The sequence below is a fragment of the Entelurus aequoreus genome, linkage group LG14 (genome assembly GCF_033978785.1).
Source record: "Entelurus aequoreus isolate RoL-2023_Sb linkage group LG14, RoL_Eaeq_v1.1, whole genome shotgun sequence".
NCBI lineage: Eukaryota > Metazoa > Chordata > Actinopteri > Syngnathiformes > Syngnathidae > Entelurus > Entelurus aequoreus.
In genome coordinates this window covers 64102352-64120465 of record NC_084744.1, presented here as the reverse complement: position 1 = coordinate 64120465, position 18114 = coordinate 64102352, and the positions used below count along the sequence as shown (strand labels likewise).

General features: G+C 36.4%; 1 protein-coding gene across 1 annotated transcript in view; it reads right to left on the bottom strand.

Annotated features, from left to right (window-relative positions):
* LOC133665191 (nucleolar protein 9) overlaps nucleotides 1-18114 on the bottom strand; it is a 29358-nt gene that overhangs the window by 3524 nt on the left and 7720 nt on the right. Inside the window, exons 4-10 of the mRNA XM_062070430.1 lie at nucleotides 16540-16734; nucleotides 16353-16460; nucleotides 10154-10295; nucleotides 9885-10077; nucleotides 9658-9798; nucleotides 7003-7122; nucleotides 6681-6893 (exon numbers count right to left, since the gene is read on the bottom strand). Of these exons, the coding sequence (XP_061926414.1) occupies nucleotides 6681-6893; nucleotides 7003-7122; nucleotides 9658-9798; nucleotides 9885-10077; nucleotides 10154-10295; nucleotides 16353-16460; nucleotides 16540-16734 (1112 nt within the window). The remainder of the gene's footprint in view (nucleotides 1-6680; nucleotides 6894-7002; nucleotides 7123-9657; nucleotides 9799-9884; nucleotides 10078-10153; nucleotides 10296-16352; nucleotides 16461-16539; nucleotides 16735-18114) is intronic.

Sequence of the window (18114 nt, the reverse complement as noted above, 5' to 3'; positions counted from 1 at the left end):
AGCGGGAAATTTAAAATGTCACTTTATAAGTTAACCCGGCCGTATTGGCATGTGTTGCAATGTTAAGATTTCATCATTGATATATAAACTATCAGACTGCGTGGTCGCTAGTAGTGGCTTTCAGTAGGCCTTTAACACGATTAGTATTGTATAATTATTTGAAAACATGAACATTTATTGTATGACCCAAAACTCCATTTTGGATATAGTGGTGGTCAAAAGTGTACATACACTTGTAAAGAACATCCTGTCATGGCTGTCTTGAGTTTACAATCATTTCTACAATTCTTATTTGTTTGTGATAGAGTGTGATCAGAGCATCACATCACATGGACAAAGACAAAGATAAGACTGTTAGAATAATTTGATCTAAGTTATCACAAAAACTTTGTGTTGAAATGAGTCCCCGGTGAGTAGTAGTCCAAAAGCTGTCTTTGAACCTACCAAGAAGAAGGCTTGTAAAACTCCACTGTGTAGGGGGGGAAGCAACATGAAGGTGTTCTGTTTTCTTTCATGTATTGTAATCAACGGAAAGATATTCCGTATTTTTCGGACTATAAGTCGCAGTTTTTTTTCCATAGTTTGGCCGGGGGTGCGACTTATACTCAGGAGCGACTTATGTGTGAAATGATTAACACACTAGCGTAAAATATCAAATAAAATGGTCCCCAACCTTTTTGTAGCTGCGGACCGGTCAACGCTTGAAAATTTGTCCCACGGACCGGTGGAGGGGATGGGGGGGGTATTTAAAAAATATATATATATATATATATTTTTTTTTTACATAAATAAATACAATCATGTGTGCTTACGGACTGTATCCCTGCAGACTGTATTGATCTATATTGATATATAATGTATATATTGTGTTTTTTATGTTGATTTCATTTAAAAAAAAATAAAATAAAAATATATTTTTTTTTTTTTTACATAAATAAATACGATCATGTGTGCTTACGGACTGTATCCCTGCAGACTGTATTGATCTATATTGATATATAATGTATATATTGTGTTTTTTTTATGTTGATTTCATTAAAAAAAAAAACAATTTTTTTATTTTTTTTTTTTTTACATAAATAAATACAATCATGTGTGCTTACGGACTGTATCCCTGCAGACTGTATTGATCTATATTGATATTTAATGTATATATTGTGTTTTTTTAATGTTGATTTCATTAAAAAAAAAAAAAATTTTTTTTTTTTTTACATAAATAAATACAATCATGTGTGCTTACGGACTGTATCCCTGCAGACTGTATTGATCTATATTGATATTTAATGTATATATTGTGTTTTTTATGTTGATTTCATTAAAAAAAAAAAAAAAATTTTTTTTTTTTTTTTTTTTTTTTTACATAAATACAATCATGTGTGCTTACGGACTGTATCCCTGCAGACTGTATTGATCTATATTGATATATAATGTATATATTGTGTTTTTTATGTTGATTTCATTTAAAAAATAAAAAAAATTTTATTTATGTAAAAAAATTTTTTTTTTTTTTTTACATAAATAAATACAATCATGTGTGCTTACGGACTGTATCCCTGCAGACTGTATTGATCTATATTGATATATAGTGTTTTTTATGTTGATTTCATTAATAAAAAATTTTTTTTTTTTTTTTTTACATAAATAAATACAATCATGTGTGCTTACGGACTGTATCCCTGCAGACTGTATTGATCTATATTGATATTTAATGTATATATTGTGTTTTTTATGTTGATTTCATTAAAAAAAAAAAAACATTTTTTTTTTTTTACATAAATAAATACAATCATGTGTGCTTACGGACTGTATCCCTGCAGACTGTATTGATCTATATTGATATTTAATGTATATATTGTGTTTTTTATGTTGATTTCATTAAAAAAAAAAAAATTTTTTTTTTTTTTTTTTTTTTTTTTACATAAATACAATCATGTGTGCTTACGGACTGTATCCCTGCAGACTGTATTGATCTATATTGATATATAATGTATATATTGTGTTTTTTATGTTGATTTCATTTAAAAAAAAAAAAAAAATTTTTTTTTTTTTACATAAATAAATACAATCATGTGTGCTTACGGACTGTATCCCTGCAGACTGTATTGATCTATATTGATATATAATGTATATATTGTGTTTTTTATGTTGATTTCATTAAAAAAAAAAAAAAAAAAAAAAATTTTTCAGCCACCCATTGACAATCAATGGGTGGCTGACTAAATACTTTTTTGCCCCACTGTGTATATATATATATATATATATATATATATATATATATATATATATATATATATATATATATATATATATATATATATGAAATACTCGAGTTGGTGAATTCTAGCTGTAAATAACCACGCCCCCAACCACGCCCCCCCCACCCCCGACCAAGCCCCCCACCCCCCCACCCACCCACTACCCCCCACCTCCCGATATTGGAGGTCTCAAGGTTGGCAAGTATGGTTCTATACGTTATAGTTATTTGAATGACTCTTACCATAATATGTTACGTTAACATACCAGTTGGTTATTTATGCCTCATATAACGTACACTTATTCAGCCTGTTGTTCACTATTCTTAAGACATTTTTAATTGCCTTTCAAATGTCTATTCTTGGTGTTGGCTTTTATCAAATACATTTCCCACAAAAATGCGACTTATACTTTAGTGCGACTTATATATGTTTTTTTCCCTTCTTTATTATGCATTTTCGGCCGGTGCGACTTATACTCCGGAGCGACTTATAGTCCGAAAAATACGGTTGTTTTAACCCAAGCGCTACAAAGCGGAGAGAAGGCAGGATCTGCCCAATTTCCAGACGACCTCTTTTTGAACTCTTTTACAACCTTTTCATTTGAACTGTTGTATTCAAAGGCGATGTCGCCACGTGGTCGGAGAAAGTCCAAATAAAGGGGGAGGCGTACAATCTTTCGCCAGAGCGCGCTGGAAGACTGTACAGAGAGTACAGACCAAGCGTTTTTCCTCAAATTGAGCCAAATTGAATTCTGTCTGTTTAATTCTTTGCTTCTTGTCTTGTTTAATAATAGATGTCTTTAGTGTTTGAACCTGACAAAGACCTTCTGGAGGAAAGTTCTGTGGTCAGATGAAACAAAAATGGAGCTGTTTGGCCCACAGTACCCAGCAATATGTTTGGAGGAGAAAAGGTGAGGCCTTTTAACCCCAGGAACAACATGCCTACCGTCAAGCATGGTGGTGGTAGTATTATGCTCTGGGCCTGTTTTGCTTTACAGAGAGTAAATGGCACAATGAAAAAAGAGGATTACCTCCAAATTCTTCAGGACAACCTAAAATCATCAGCCCGGAGGTTGGGTCTTGGGCAACAAAAAGTTGTTTTCCTATGTTAGTGAACCGGAAGTAAAACAGCGATGGTGAACCGGAAGTGAAACAGACAAAGCGATGGAGGAGCATACCCTTCATCCGTGGGAGAAATGTATTGATTTCTATTTTAGTATAGGCCTAACAAATAAAGACATCAAATGGTATTGTGGTCCCACAACAGGGCACAGATGATGGGTAGGCTCCCGCTCCTCCATCGCTGTGTCCGTTTTACTTCCGGTTCACTGACTTAGGAAAAAAAACCTTTTGCGAGATCTCGCAAAACATCCATGTCCCTTTAGTGCAGGGGTCACCAACCTTTTTGAAACCAAGAGCTACTTCTTGGGTACTGATTAATGCGAAGGGCTACCAGTTTGATACACACTTAAATAAACTGCCAGAAATAGCCAATTTGCTCAATTTACCTTTAACTCTATGTTATTATTAATAATTAATGATATTTACACTTAATTGAACGGTTTAAAAGAGGAGAAAACACGAAAAAAATGACAATTAAATTTTGAAACATAGTTTATCTTCAATTTCGACTCTTTAAAATTCAAAATTCAACCGAAAAAAAGAAGAGAAAAATTTAAAAAAAGAATTTATGGAACATCATTAGTAATTTTTCGTGATTAAAATTAATTTTAGAATTTTGATGACATGCTTTAAATAGGTTAAAATCCAATCTACACTTTGTTAGAGTATATAACAAATTGGACCAAGCTATATTTCTAACAAAGACAGATCATTATTTCTTCTAGATTTTCCAGAACAAATATTTTAAAATAAATTCAAAAGACTTTGAAATAAGATTTAAATTTGATTCTACAGATTTTCTAGATTTGCCAGAATAATTTTTTTGAATTTTAATCATAATAAGTTTGAAGAAATATTTCACAAATATTCTTCGTCGAAAAGACAGAAGCTAAAATGAAAAATTAAATTAAAATTTGTTTATTATTCTTTACAATAAAAACAATTAATTTACTTGAACATTGATTTAAATTGTCAGGAAAGAAGAGGAAGGAATTTAAAAGGTAAAAAGGTATATGTGTTTAAAAATCCTAAAATCATTTTTAAGGTTGTATTTTTTCTCTAAAATTATAAGAAGCAAAGTAAAACAATTAATTAATTTATTTAAACAAGTGAAGACCAAGTCTTTAAAATATTTTCTTGGATTTTCAAATTCTATTTGAGTTTTGTCTCTCTTAGAATTACAAAAACAAAACGCCAGATAAAATGTAGCGGTCCTTATACACACACCACAGTAATACTTGTATCTCTGACTACGGTAGCCGTAATGGGCCGACAATCCATCAAGCGGTGCGGCTTCAAATACTAAAACATTTTTGACAGATTTTTGAGTGCCGAGTGTAATGTTCTTTATTTTCAATGTAACAGTTAAAGTTTGGGTGTTTTTACTGGCGTCATATTGCAGTCTACACGTATCTCTTATGTGTGACTGCCATCTACTGGCCACACTTATCATGATTTTTGAACGCTTTGTGTAATGTTCTATATTCTCAATGGAAGACTTTGAAATAAGATTTAAATTTGATTCTACAGATGTTCTAGATTTGCCAGAATATTTTTATTTTATTTTAATCATAATAAGTTTGAAGAAATATTTCACAAATATTCTTCGTCGAAAAAACAGAAGCTAAAATGAAAAATTAAATTAAAATGTGTTTATTATTCTTTACAATAAAAACAATTAATTTACTTGAACATTGATTTAAATTGTCAGGAAAGAAGAGGAAGGAATTTAAAAGGTAAAAGGGTATATGTGTTTAAAAATCCTAAAATCATTTTTAAGGTTGTATTTTTTCTCTAAAATTATGAGAAGCAAAGTAAAACAATTAATGAATTTATTTAAACAAGTGAAGACCAAGTCTTTAAAATATTTTCTTGGATTTTCAAATTCTATTTGAGTTTTGTCTCTCTTAGTATTAAAAATGTCGTCGAGCAAAGCGAGACCAGCTTGCTAGTAAATAAATAAAATTTAAAAAATAGAGGCGGCTCACTGGTAAGTGCTGCTATTTGAGCTATTTTTTAGAACAGGCCAGCGGGCGACTCATCTGGTCCTTACGGGCTACCTGGTGCCCGCGGGCCAGAATATTTTTTTTTAATTTTAATCATAATAAGTTTGAAGAAATATTTCACAAATATTCTTCGTCGAAAAGACAGAAGCTAAAATGAAAAATTAAATTAAAATGTGTTTATTATTCTTTACAATAAAAACAATTAATTTACTTGAACATTGATTTAAATTGTCAGGAAAGAAGAGGAAGGAATTTAAAAGGTAAAACGGTATATGTGTTTAAAAATCCTAAAATCATTTTTAAGGTTGTATTTTTTCTCTAAAATTATAAGAAGCAAAGTAAAACAATTAATTAATTTATTTAAACAAGTGAAGACCAAGTCTTTAAAATATTTTCTTGGATTTTCAAATTCTATTTGAGTTTTGTCTCTCTTAGTATTAAAAATGTCGTCAAGCAAAGCGAGACCAGCTTGCTAGTAAATAAATAAAATTTAAAAAATAGAGGCAGCTCACTGGTAAGTGCTGCTATTTGAGCTATTTTTTAGAACAGGCCAGCGGGCTACTCATCTGGTCCTTACGGGCTACCTGGTGCCCGCGGGCCAGAATATTTTTTTTTAATTTTAATCATAATAAGTTTGAAGAAATATTTCACAAATATTCTTCGTCGAAAAGACAGAAGCTAAAATGAAAAATTAAATTAAAATGTGTTTATTATTCTTTACAATAAAAACAATTAATTTACTTGAACATTGATTTAAATTGTCAGGAAAGAAGAGGAAGGAATTTAAAAGGTAAAACGGTATATGTGTTTAAAAATCCTAAAATCATTTTTAAGGTTGTATTTTTTCTCTAAAATTATAAGAAGCAAAGTAAAACAATTAATTAATTTATTTAAACAAGTGAAGACCAAGTCTTTAAAATATTTTCTTGGATTTTCAAATTCTATTTGAGTTTTGTCTCTCTTAGTATTAAAAATGTCGTCAAGCAAAGCGAGACCAGCTTGCTAGTAAATAAATAAAATTTAAAAAATAGAGGCAGCTCACTGGTAAGTGCTGCTATTTGAGCTATTTTTTAGAACAGGCCAGCGGGCTACTCAACTGGTCCTTACGGGCTACCTGGTGCCCGCGGGCACCGCGTTGGTGACTCCTGCACTACATGAAGGTGTCAAATAGAAAGAACAACATCCATACCGTGGAAGAACTCAGTGGGCGACAGAAAGTGTCGGCCATCTTGCCTTTACCTCTAAGTAGGTCAGTAGCTCTTGTTCTCAGAATCGATACATCATTAAGGCGGTCGTACCTCCAGCCTCCTGAGGATCTTCCCCCGCCCCTTGTCGCTGGATGTGGTGATGAGAGCTTGGAGGACGTGGCTGCCAGACGGGTCACACGCCATGGTCAGGAGGTCCTCCGGGGTCAGCGCGCGCAGACTGCTGAGGAGGTGGGAGCGCTCCTTGAACTTGGCGAGCGCCTGCACCAGCCGGGAGCCATGGTAACAGATGGAGGACAGAGGGACCTAGCCATGACAAGCCATGCGTCACCTGCTGTGTGTCTGACATTTACTCCTCACAACAATGCCTAAAGGTGCGTTCTGTTCCGTCATGGGGCTTTCCACTGGAGCTTACCTGGGTCTGAACACTGCCCTCTGCTGTGTCAGAGTGGTAGTACACTTCATAGGTGAGCAGGGACATGAAGAGAGGGAGGCAGTGGACATGCCGGGAGCCGGGCTCTGCACAGTGGAATGCCTGGGTAGAAAGTGCAACACAATTCAGGTTATTTTTACAAAATAACTGAACTTTGTGTTTTAAAGGGGTCCTATTATGCAAAACAATAATAATAATAATAGATTTTATTTGTAAAAAGCACTTTATATTGACCAAACAACCTCAGAGTGCTACAGTGTATTAAAAAAAATTAATAGAAAAAAGGAAAAAAAACATTTTTTAAAAGAAGGGTTTTTAAGCCTTTTTCCTTTTTTAAAAGCATCCACAGTCTGTGGTGCCCTCAGGTGGTCAGGGAGAGCGTTCCACAGGCTGGGAGCTTTGTCCTCGGAGATTGGAGGATGTAGTAGTTCTTTGAGGTTGAGGGGGGCATTTCCATGGAGGCACTGGTGGGTTAGTAGGGAGACTTTGTATTCAATCCTGAGTGGAACAGGAAGCCAGTGAAGGGATTTGAGAATTGGTGTGGTATGGTCATATTTCCGCACTCTCATCGGGATCCTAGCGGCACTATTCTGCATGTATTGCAGCTTCTGGATGTTCTTGCTGGGGATCCTGACAAGAAGTGCACATTCACTGTACAAACATACATATACACATACATGTACATATACATTCACTGTACAAACATACATATACACATACATGTACATATACATTCACTGTACAAACATACATATACATATACATGTACATATACATTCACTGTACAAACATACATGTACATATACATTCACTGTACAAACATACATATACACATACATGTACATATACATTCACTGTACAAACATACATATACATATACATGTACATATACATTCACTGTACAAACATACATGTACATATACATTCACTGTACAAACATACATATACACATACATGTACATATACATTCACTGTACAAACATACATATACACATACATGTACATATACATTCACTGTACAAACATACATGTACATATACATTCACTGTACAAACATACATATACACATACATGTACATATACATTCACTGTACAAACATACATATACACATACATGTACATATACATTCACTGTACAAACATACATGTACATATACATTCACTGTACAAACATACATATACACATACATGTACATATACATTCACTGTACAAACATACATATATATACATACATGTACATATACATTCACTGTACAAACATACATATACACATACATGTACATATACATTCACTGTACAAACATACATATATATACATACATGTACATATACATACACTCGTGCACATAATCATGTTCCATCAAACCTATACTAACGTTGTTGCCCTAGGGTAAACTGGGTAACACATGGCACACTGACAAAGCTTAACCTATTGTTACTATAACAATCTACAAGGTTAATATAGGTTGCTTCTCTTTCGTTCCCCTCCATCTTTCCGCATTCTTTCGTATCTCTAGTTATCTTTACGTATATGTATTGTTGCATTTGAACAACTGTATTGTTGATAATAGAGGTCAATTATTGGTATTGTTCATTATCAAAAGTGATATTTCTATTGGTATTTGTATTGATCCATTTGTAGTGTAATAATGCTCATTGTCATTTCTGTATTATTTATTTCGCTAACTGCTTCTTTGCTATCCCTTTTACCATCATATTTGTATTTATCCTATTTGCTGATGTTGCTCTATTGTTGTTATTGTTGTGTTTGCTGTTGTTGTTTTTTGTCTCTCTGTCTAATCCCCCTCTTGTCTCCACAATTTCCCCCTCTGTCTTCCTTTTTTTCTCCCGGCTAAGAAGGAAAAAACAATTAAAAAAACAGAAAACACATTTTTTTGCCTGTTGGTGTCGTTTTTGTGTATTTGGGATCCTTAAAAACCTCTAAAGGCTTAGTGGCCACATGCGTGGACAGCACCTTTTAGCTCTTATTTCCAAAATTGTGTACACTACTGAATTGGGGTCTTATGGCCACTTATGTGGACACTTATACTGCCATCTGGTGGTGTCAGAAGGGTATAACATACAATGGAATTTGGAAAACAAGACAAAAAGTGTAAAAATAAATATGTGCATGTCACTACACATGAAGTACACGTTTGTGTACTTATGGACTAAGTACATCATATTAAATATGATTTTTAGTTTTTATTCTAATTAGGGTCCAATAAGCCCAAATACCAAAGAGAAATAAAAAAAAAGCATGTAAACAAACAGCTTGGGTCGTCCCGAAAATGTGACGTAGATATTTATAAAACAATATTGCCTTTTTTAAAACAAAAGCTTCAAAGGAGCCGTTTTAAATGTGAGACTATTGTGACTTATAGTCATACCAAAGACTATAAAAATGGGAGCCATTACCTCCCTGCTTGGCACTCAGCATCAAGGGTTGGAATTGGGGGTTAAAATCACCAAAAATGATTTCCGGGCGCGGCCACCGCATACATTAAACTGGTCCCTGGTGGAAAAAAGGTTGGGGACCCTTGATGTAGACCACAAGGAACGGTATGACCCCCTTAAATGCATCTTTTAGGCATTCAAGTCATAAATTAGATTATTGGTACAGAAATGACACCTACATTGAGTAGACACTGCATTAATTCTTCCTGTCTTTCTCCACTTTCTGCGCAACTTTCTGCCAGTTGCACGATCACACCCATGTGACCTGACGCCAAGATGGCCTCCACGCCTCCGAGCAGCTCGTCGAACAAGCGGGCAAACTTCAAAAACAGAGAGAAGTGATCCATCACTCATCAAAGTGGGGCGACCCCGGTTTCGAATTTGCACTGCGATGATTTCAACCCACCAGCTTGGTTTTGGCCGTGACGGCGGTCAGCCTCTGTATGGGGAAGTTACCGATTGGATGGAGGGCGAGGTCCACCAGCTGACCCTTGAGGTGGTTCTTGTAAAGGTCACGGAGGAGGGACTTGGGCGAGAGCTGAATGACGGTCTCGAGGAGGCGACTGGCGGCTTGGTCTTTGAGAAAAACCAGAAGGGGACTAAAAAAGACATTGCAAAAAAGCAAAATAAAAAAAAAAAACATTTTCCGACCAACTCCCGCTTAGAACTACAGACCTGACACCAGGAGCAGCGGAGCAGCTCGTCAAGTACCCGGCCGTGCGCCTCAGGAGCTGCTTGCAGAGTTTGGGTCGTTTCCTGTGGCACACGGTCAACATGGTCTGGAACACGGCGCTGGCAACAGAGCCGGCGATGCTTACTGGAAAAAGACAACGCGGGGGAAAAAAAAAACTTCATATTAGAACTATTGACGTTTTTAGTTCAAAAGATATGGGTCATACCACTACCAAAGTCACAATTAGGGAGATAAAACCTCCTCCAACCTCCGAGGACAAAGCTACGAACAATGGGAGACCGGGCTTTCTGCTCCGCCGCTCCCAGTCTGTGGAACGCTCTCCCTGACCACCTGAGGGCACCACAGACTGTGGATGCTTTTAAAAAAAGGCTTAAAAACCCTTCTTTTTAAAAAAAAAAAAGCCTTTTTTTAGATATATGCATACTAGTGATAGCTATTTGGCTGTTCTAGTTTTTATTTTTTTAAATTTTTTATTATCTTTTTAATACACTGTAGCACTGGGGTCACCAACGCGGTGCCCGCGGGCACCAGGTGGCCCGTAAGGACAACATGAGTAGCCCGCTGGCCTGTTCTAAAAATAGCTCAAAGAGCAGCACTTACCAGTGAGCTGCCTCTATTTTTTTTATTTTATTCATTTACTAGCAAGCTGGTCTCGCTTTGCCCGACATTTTTAATTCTATAGAGACAAAACTCAAATAGAATTTGAAAATCCAAGAAAATATTTTAAAGACTTGGTCTTCACTTGTTTAAATAAATTCATTATTTGTTTTACTTTGCTTCTTATAACTTTCAGAAAGACAATTTAAAAAAAAAATACAACCTTAAAAATGATTTTAGGATTTTTAAACACATAAACCTTTTTACTTTTTAAATTCCTTCCTCTTCTTTCCTGACAATTTAAATCAATGTTCAAGTAAATTTATTTTTTTTATTGTAAAAGAATAATAAATACATTTTAATTTAATTCTTCATTTTAGCTTCTGTTTTTTCAACGAAGAATATTTGTGAAATATTTCTTCAAACTTATTATAATTAAAATGAAAAAACATTATTCTGGCAAATCTAGAAAATCTGTAGAATCAAATTTGAATCTTATTTCAAAGTCTTTTGAATTTCTTTTAAAATTGTTGTTGTGGAAAATCTAGAAGAAATAATGATTTGTCTTTGTTAGAAATATAGCTCGGTCCAATTTGTTATATATTCTAACAAAGTGTAGATTGGATTTTAACCTATTTAAAACATGTCATCAAAATTCTAAAATTAATCTTAATCAGGAAAAATTACTAATGATGTTCCATAAATTATTTTTTTAATTTTTTCAAAAAGATTCGAATTAGCTAGTTTTTCTCTTCTTTTTTTCGGTTGAATTTTGAATTTTAAAGAGTCAAAATTGAAGATAAACTGCGTTTCAAAATTTAATTGTCTTTTTTTTCGTGTTTTCTCCTCTTTTAAACCGTTCAATTAAGTGTACATATCATTAATTATTAATAATAACATAGAGTTAAAGGTAAATTGAGCAAATTGGCTATTTCTGGCAATTTATTTAAGTGTGTATCAAACTGGTAGCCCTTCGCATTAATCACTACCCAAGAAGTAGCTCTTGCTTTCAAAAAGGTTGGTGACCCCTGCTGTAGCACTTTGAGGTTGTTTACTCAATGTAAAGTGCTTTTTACAAATAAAATATATTATTATTATTATTATATCGTTAAGATTTTACCAATACTGTCAGAATAATTGTATCTAAGTTATCACAAAACTTTGTGTTTCAATGAGTTCCCGGCGAGCGGACAAAAGCTGTCTTTGATCTTACCAATCAAAAGGCTTGTAAAACTCCACTGTGTAGGATGGGAAGCGACATGAAGGTGTCGGTTTCTTTGATCTATTGTAATCCACAGGAAGATTTTGTCTTGACCCAAGATCTACAAGCGGAGAAGAAGCAGGACCTGATGACCCCCCCCCCCCTCCAGGCACCTTTTCTTTGAACTGTTTTGTAACCAAAGGCGACGGCTGTTTACGACCCCCCCTTCCTTTAGAAACAGCTGTTGCCATGTAATCAGGGAAAGTCCAAATAAAAGAGGAGGCGTACAATCGTTCGTCAGAGCGTGGTGGAAGACTGTGCAAAGAGTACAGCCCAGACGTTTCTCCTCAATGTGCTAAATTGAATTCTGTCTGTTTAATTCCTTGCTTCTTGTCTGTTTAATAGATGTCGTCAGTGTTTGAACCTGACAAATACCAGTTCCAACTAGGGTTGTCCCGATACCAATATTATGGAACCAGTACCAAAATTTATTTCGATACTATTCTAAAGAAAAGGGGACCACACAAAAATGGCATTATTGTCTTTATTTTAACCAAAAAATATTAGGGTACATGAAACATGTTTATTATTGTAATTTAGTCCTTAAATAAAATAGTGAACATACTAGACAACTTGTCTTTTAGTAGTAAGTAAACAAACAAAGGCTCCTAATTAGTCTGCAGTAACATATTGTGTCATTTATACACCTATTATTTTGTCAAAATTATTAAGGACAAACTGTAAAAATGTATTGTTAATCTACTTGTTCATTTACTGTTAATATCTGCTTATTTTCTGTTTCAACATGTTCTATCTACACTTCTGTTCAAATGTAATAATCACTTATTCTTCTCTTCTTTGATACTTGACATTAGTTTTGGATGATACCACACATTTAGGTATCGATCCGATACCAAGTAGTTACAGGTTTATACATTGGTCAATATAAATTGTAAAAATAAAATAAACAAAATTAAAAGGAAAAAAGATTTTGTGATGATAAAAAATATCGATGTAATCATAGTTGTATCGACTAGATATGCTATTGTACTTGGTATTGCTACAGTGGATGTCAGGCACCCATGGCAGGCTGTCTTCTTTTAATAGATTTATTATAATCTTTGGCAAGCTAGGTAATGTTTGCTGTGGTCTGTAACAACATGGTCTGAAATGCAGCCAATATTACATACAGATAATGTGTCATGAGACATGCAAAACTAAATTATACACAAAGAGGATAAAAGTAAAAGATATTAAATGAGCTCAAATATACCTACAAATGAGGCATAATCTACATACAGGTAGCCTAAATAGCATGTTAGCATCGATTAGCTTGCAGTCATGCACTGACCAAATATGCCTGATTGGCACTCCAACAAGTCGATAGCATCAACAAAGCGCACAGTATAAAACGTTTGGTGGACAAAATGAGACAAAGGAGTGGCAGATTTTTACATGTAAACAAACTGTTGCATAGTCCACACTATGGTGAGTTCGAGAACCGCCAAAATTAGTAGGACAAAACGATGTTTGCTGAATACTGTCATCAGTGAAGCATACACACAAACATGTTACACAGTGGGGGTTTTTCTAACAATTGGGAAGGTTTGTGTCATGTTTGTCCTCAAACAAAAAAACATTTTTTTAAATCTTTTTCCATTTTCAATCCTTTTTTAAAAATGCTCCAGGGAGCCACTAGGGCGGCACTAAAGAGCCGCACGCTGACCCCCCGAGTTAGGCCAATAAATGCTTGAGGAATATTTAAATTTAATCATATATCTTAATGAAATTAAACAATGGATGTCCGCTAACTTTTTGCAACTCAACGCTAAGAAAACGGAAATGCTGATTATCGGTCCTGCTAGACACCAACATCTATTTAATAATACCACCTTAACATTTGACAACCAAACAATTAAACAAGGAGACTCGGTAAAGAATCTGGGTATTATCTTCGACCCAACTCTCTCGTTTGAGTCACACATTAAGAGTGTTACTAAAACGGCCTTCTTTCATCTCCGTAATATCGCTAAAATTCGTTCCATCTTGTCCACTAGCGACGCTGAGATCATTATTCATGCGTTCGTTACGTCTCGTCTCGATTACTGTAACGTATTATTTTCGGGCCTCCCTATGTCTAGCATTAAAAGATTACAGTTGGTACAAAATGCGGCTGCAAGGCTTTTGACAAAAACAAGAAAGTTTGATCATATTACGCCTATACTGGCTCACTTGCACTGGCTTCCTGTGCACTTAAGATGCGACTTTAAGGTTTTACTACTTACGTATAAAATATTACACGGTTTAGCTCCAGCCTATCTCGCCGATTGTATTGTACCATATGTCCCGACAAGAAATCTGCGTTCAAAGAACTCCGGCTTATTAGTGATTCCCAGAGCCAAAAAAAAGTCTGCGGGCTATAGAGCGTTTTCTATTCGGGCTCCAGTACTCTGGAATGCCCTCCCGGTAACAGTTAGAGATGCTACCTCAGTAGAAGCATTTAAGTCCCATCTTAAAACTCATTTGTATAATCTAGCCTTTAAATAGACCCCCCCTTTTTTAGACCAGTTGATCTGCCGTTTCTTTTCTTCTCTCCTCTTCTCCCCTGTCCCTTGCGAGGGGGAGTTGCATAGGTCCGGTGGCCATGGATGAAGTGCTGGCTGTCCAGAGCCGGGACCCCGGGTGGACCACTAGCCTGTGCATCGGTTGGGGACATCTCTGCGCTGCTGACCCGTCTCCGCTCGGGATGGTTTCCTGTTGGCCCCGCTGTGGACTGGACTCCCGCTGATGTGTTGGATCCACTGTGGACTGGACTTTCACAATGTTATGTCAGACCCACTCGACATCCGTTGCTTTCGGTCTCCCCTAGAGGGGGGGGGTTACCCACATATGCGGTCCTCTCCAAGGTTTCTCATAGTCATTCACCGACGTCCCACTGGGGTGAGTTTTTCCTTGCCCGTATGTGGGCTCTGTACCGAGGATGTCGTTGTGGCTTGTACAGCCCTTTGAGACACTTGTGATTTAGGGCTATATAAATAAACATTGATTGATTGATTGATATTTATTTTTATATTGGTTTTATATTGGTTTTAGGGACGGCGTGGCGAGGTTTGGGAGCGTGGCCGTGCTAGCAACCTGAGGGTTCCTGGTTCAATCCCCCACCTTATACCAACCTCGCCACGTCCGTTGTGTCCTTGAGCAAGACACTTCACCGTTGCTCCTGATGGGTCGTGGTTAGGGCCATCAGTGTGTGTGAATGGGTGAGTGTGGAAATAGGAGGGGTGTAACGGTACACAAAAATTTCGGTTCGGTACGTACCTCGGTTTAGAGGTCACGGTTCGGTTCATTTTCGGTACAGTAAGAAAATAACAAAATATACATTTTTGGGGTTATTTATTTACCAAATTTGCAAAATCTTCCACCAAAAATATTTTTCTTAGTGGAATATTTGATGTGAAGTAATTGGAACCTTGGATAGGTCAATAATTCATAACAACATTGATTTTGATTCAATATTATGTTTTGAGCAATGACAGTTTGAAAGGGAAAAAAAACAGCTTTGTTTGATTAGTCAACATTGCAACTTTTTCTAAATTACATTTCACCTTTAAGCTTTTTTATTTCACTTTTGTCATGTTTTTGTTTATTTTAATATTATTTTTAGAATGTGCCGTGGGGCCTTTAAAACATGAGCTGTGGGCCGCAAATGGCCTCCGGGGCACACTTTTGACACCCCTGCTATAGATAATACAAAATTAAATGTGATAAATCTATGGATAAAAAGCAGAGCCTGGCGACGTTTATCATAACTCTCTCACTCTCTCTCTGTCTGTCTCTGCCCCTCCCTCACCAATGCTGCTGTTTGTTTTGTTTTTAACCCCTTCTTAACCCTGAACGTACATTGAAAACACACGCAACCCTAACTCAAAATGCCGGACATTTGAGGCATTTAAGAAACTCCGCCCTGACAGCTCCGCAAAAGAGGACATGTCCGGTGAAAAGAGGACGTATGTTCATGGAAACTCGTTCGGTACACCTCCGGACCGAACCGGAACCCCCGTACCGAAGCGGTTCGATACAAATACACGTACCGTTACACCCCTAGGAAATAGTGTCAAAGCGCTACACAAGTATAACCCATTTACCATTTATATTTATTTATTTTGTTCTTATTCAGTCATTGGTGGAGTTAAGGTTAATATTCGAATCTTGTTTTTAATATTGTTGTGCAGCACTTTGGAAACATTTTTGTTGTTTAGAATGTGCAATATAAATGAAGTGCATTGGAGGAATATTTTTAGTAGCTCCAAGATTGTACCCATGATCAGAAATGTAAAATAATGTCATGCGAATAACCAAGTAGCGTGCAATATGTGACTCACCTTTTACATTGTCCATTAGACTCTCTGTGAGGCTCTTCAGCTCGTACCAGAACGATGTCGGGATCTCAAAGTCTGTCAGCTGAGGGGGGGCGTTGCGGTCTTTTGTTCCTTGAACAAACAGGAATAAGACAAACATCGTGTAATGGCTGTAAAAGATGAGGTACATGCTAAGTATTCATGGGTGTACCTGGACGTGGTTCGGTGCGGGGAGGTCCTACACAGCCAGCCAGCACGTGCAGGAGTGTGCGGAGCACGTAGGAGCCGTGACCGTGGTTGATGAACTCTGGGATGTTGTCTCTTACCACTCGACTCAAAGACAACACCTGGACTTCCAGGACACCGTCGCCATCCTCCTCCTCGTCATCGGCGGTGGCAGAGGGCTCTTATGAAATTGTGACAAAAGATCATTTCACACAAATTTGGTCAATTAATCAGCAATCAACTAACATCAGACTGTCTGCCCCGCAGGATGAATTTGAGGACCAGTCATAGACAATTTAGAGTGATACACAACATTCTAACTTGGATCGTTTCCCTGGCTTCGCGACTCTCCCGAAGGACAGTGCGGCGAAGACACAACGGACTCCCCTCTTGTCTCTCATGGACAACACACCCGTTGTTGTCGACTTTGGACTGAGTGGCAAGAACACCAAGGTCGCGGAACAGAGGCTTACACACACACAAAAAATATACGCCACACACACATACCCCAGCCCCCATCCAACGCCCTTGACGCGAATCCCTTAGGGGTGATTGACGGATGGGCAGCGCCTGAAGAGCTGCAGCCAGCCACCGTGGCCCCCCCACTCCCTCCCTTTCTGTTGCAAGTCTCGAGATGTATGTTGTAATATGTATATGTGCTTTGCTATGGAGGTTTTTTCCACACTCCAGACTGGGCCCCCTTAGGTGTCCAGTCTAGATTGTATTTTTTTACTCATCCTTCACCAGCGTTTACCTTTTTCCCATCTTTTACGGGGCGCCTTGTGGCGACCCATCAGCGTTCGCCATGGGTGGATCTACGCCTAACATCCACTGTAATGATACCAAGTACAGCAGCGTATCTAGTCGATACTACTATGATTACGTCGATATTTTTTGGCATCACATCTTCTTTGCTCTTTTTAAATATTATATGTTAACAAACTCAGGAAATACGTCCCTGGACACATGAGGACTTTGAATATGACCAATGTATGATCCTGTAACTACTTGGTATCGGATTGACACCCAAATGTGTGGTATCATCCAAAACTAATGTAAAGTATCAAAGAAGAGAAGAATAAGTGATTATTACATTTTAACTGAAGTGTAGATAGAACATGTTGAGAGAGAAAATAAGCAGATATTAACAGTAAATGAAGAAGTAGATTAATAACTCATTTTCTACCAATTGTCCTTAATAATTTTGACAAAATAATAGAACTGCAATGTCAGCAGCTAAATTAGGAGCCTTCGTTTGTTTACTTACTACTAAAAGACAAGTTGTCTAGTATGTTCACTATTTTATTTAAAGAGACTAAATTGCAATAAAAAACATATGTTTCATGTACCCTAAGATTTTTTTGTTCAAATAAAGCCAATAATGCCATTTTTTTGTGGTGCCCTTTATTTAGAAAAGTATTGAAAAATATCGAAATAATTTTAGTACCGGTACCAAAATATTGGTATAGGGACAACACTAGTAAAAACATTTGTTGAAAAAGCCAGAGAGTCACGATATCATACACACGTTACAGCAGGGACATGGAGAGAGGCGGGTGTA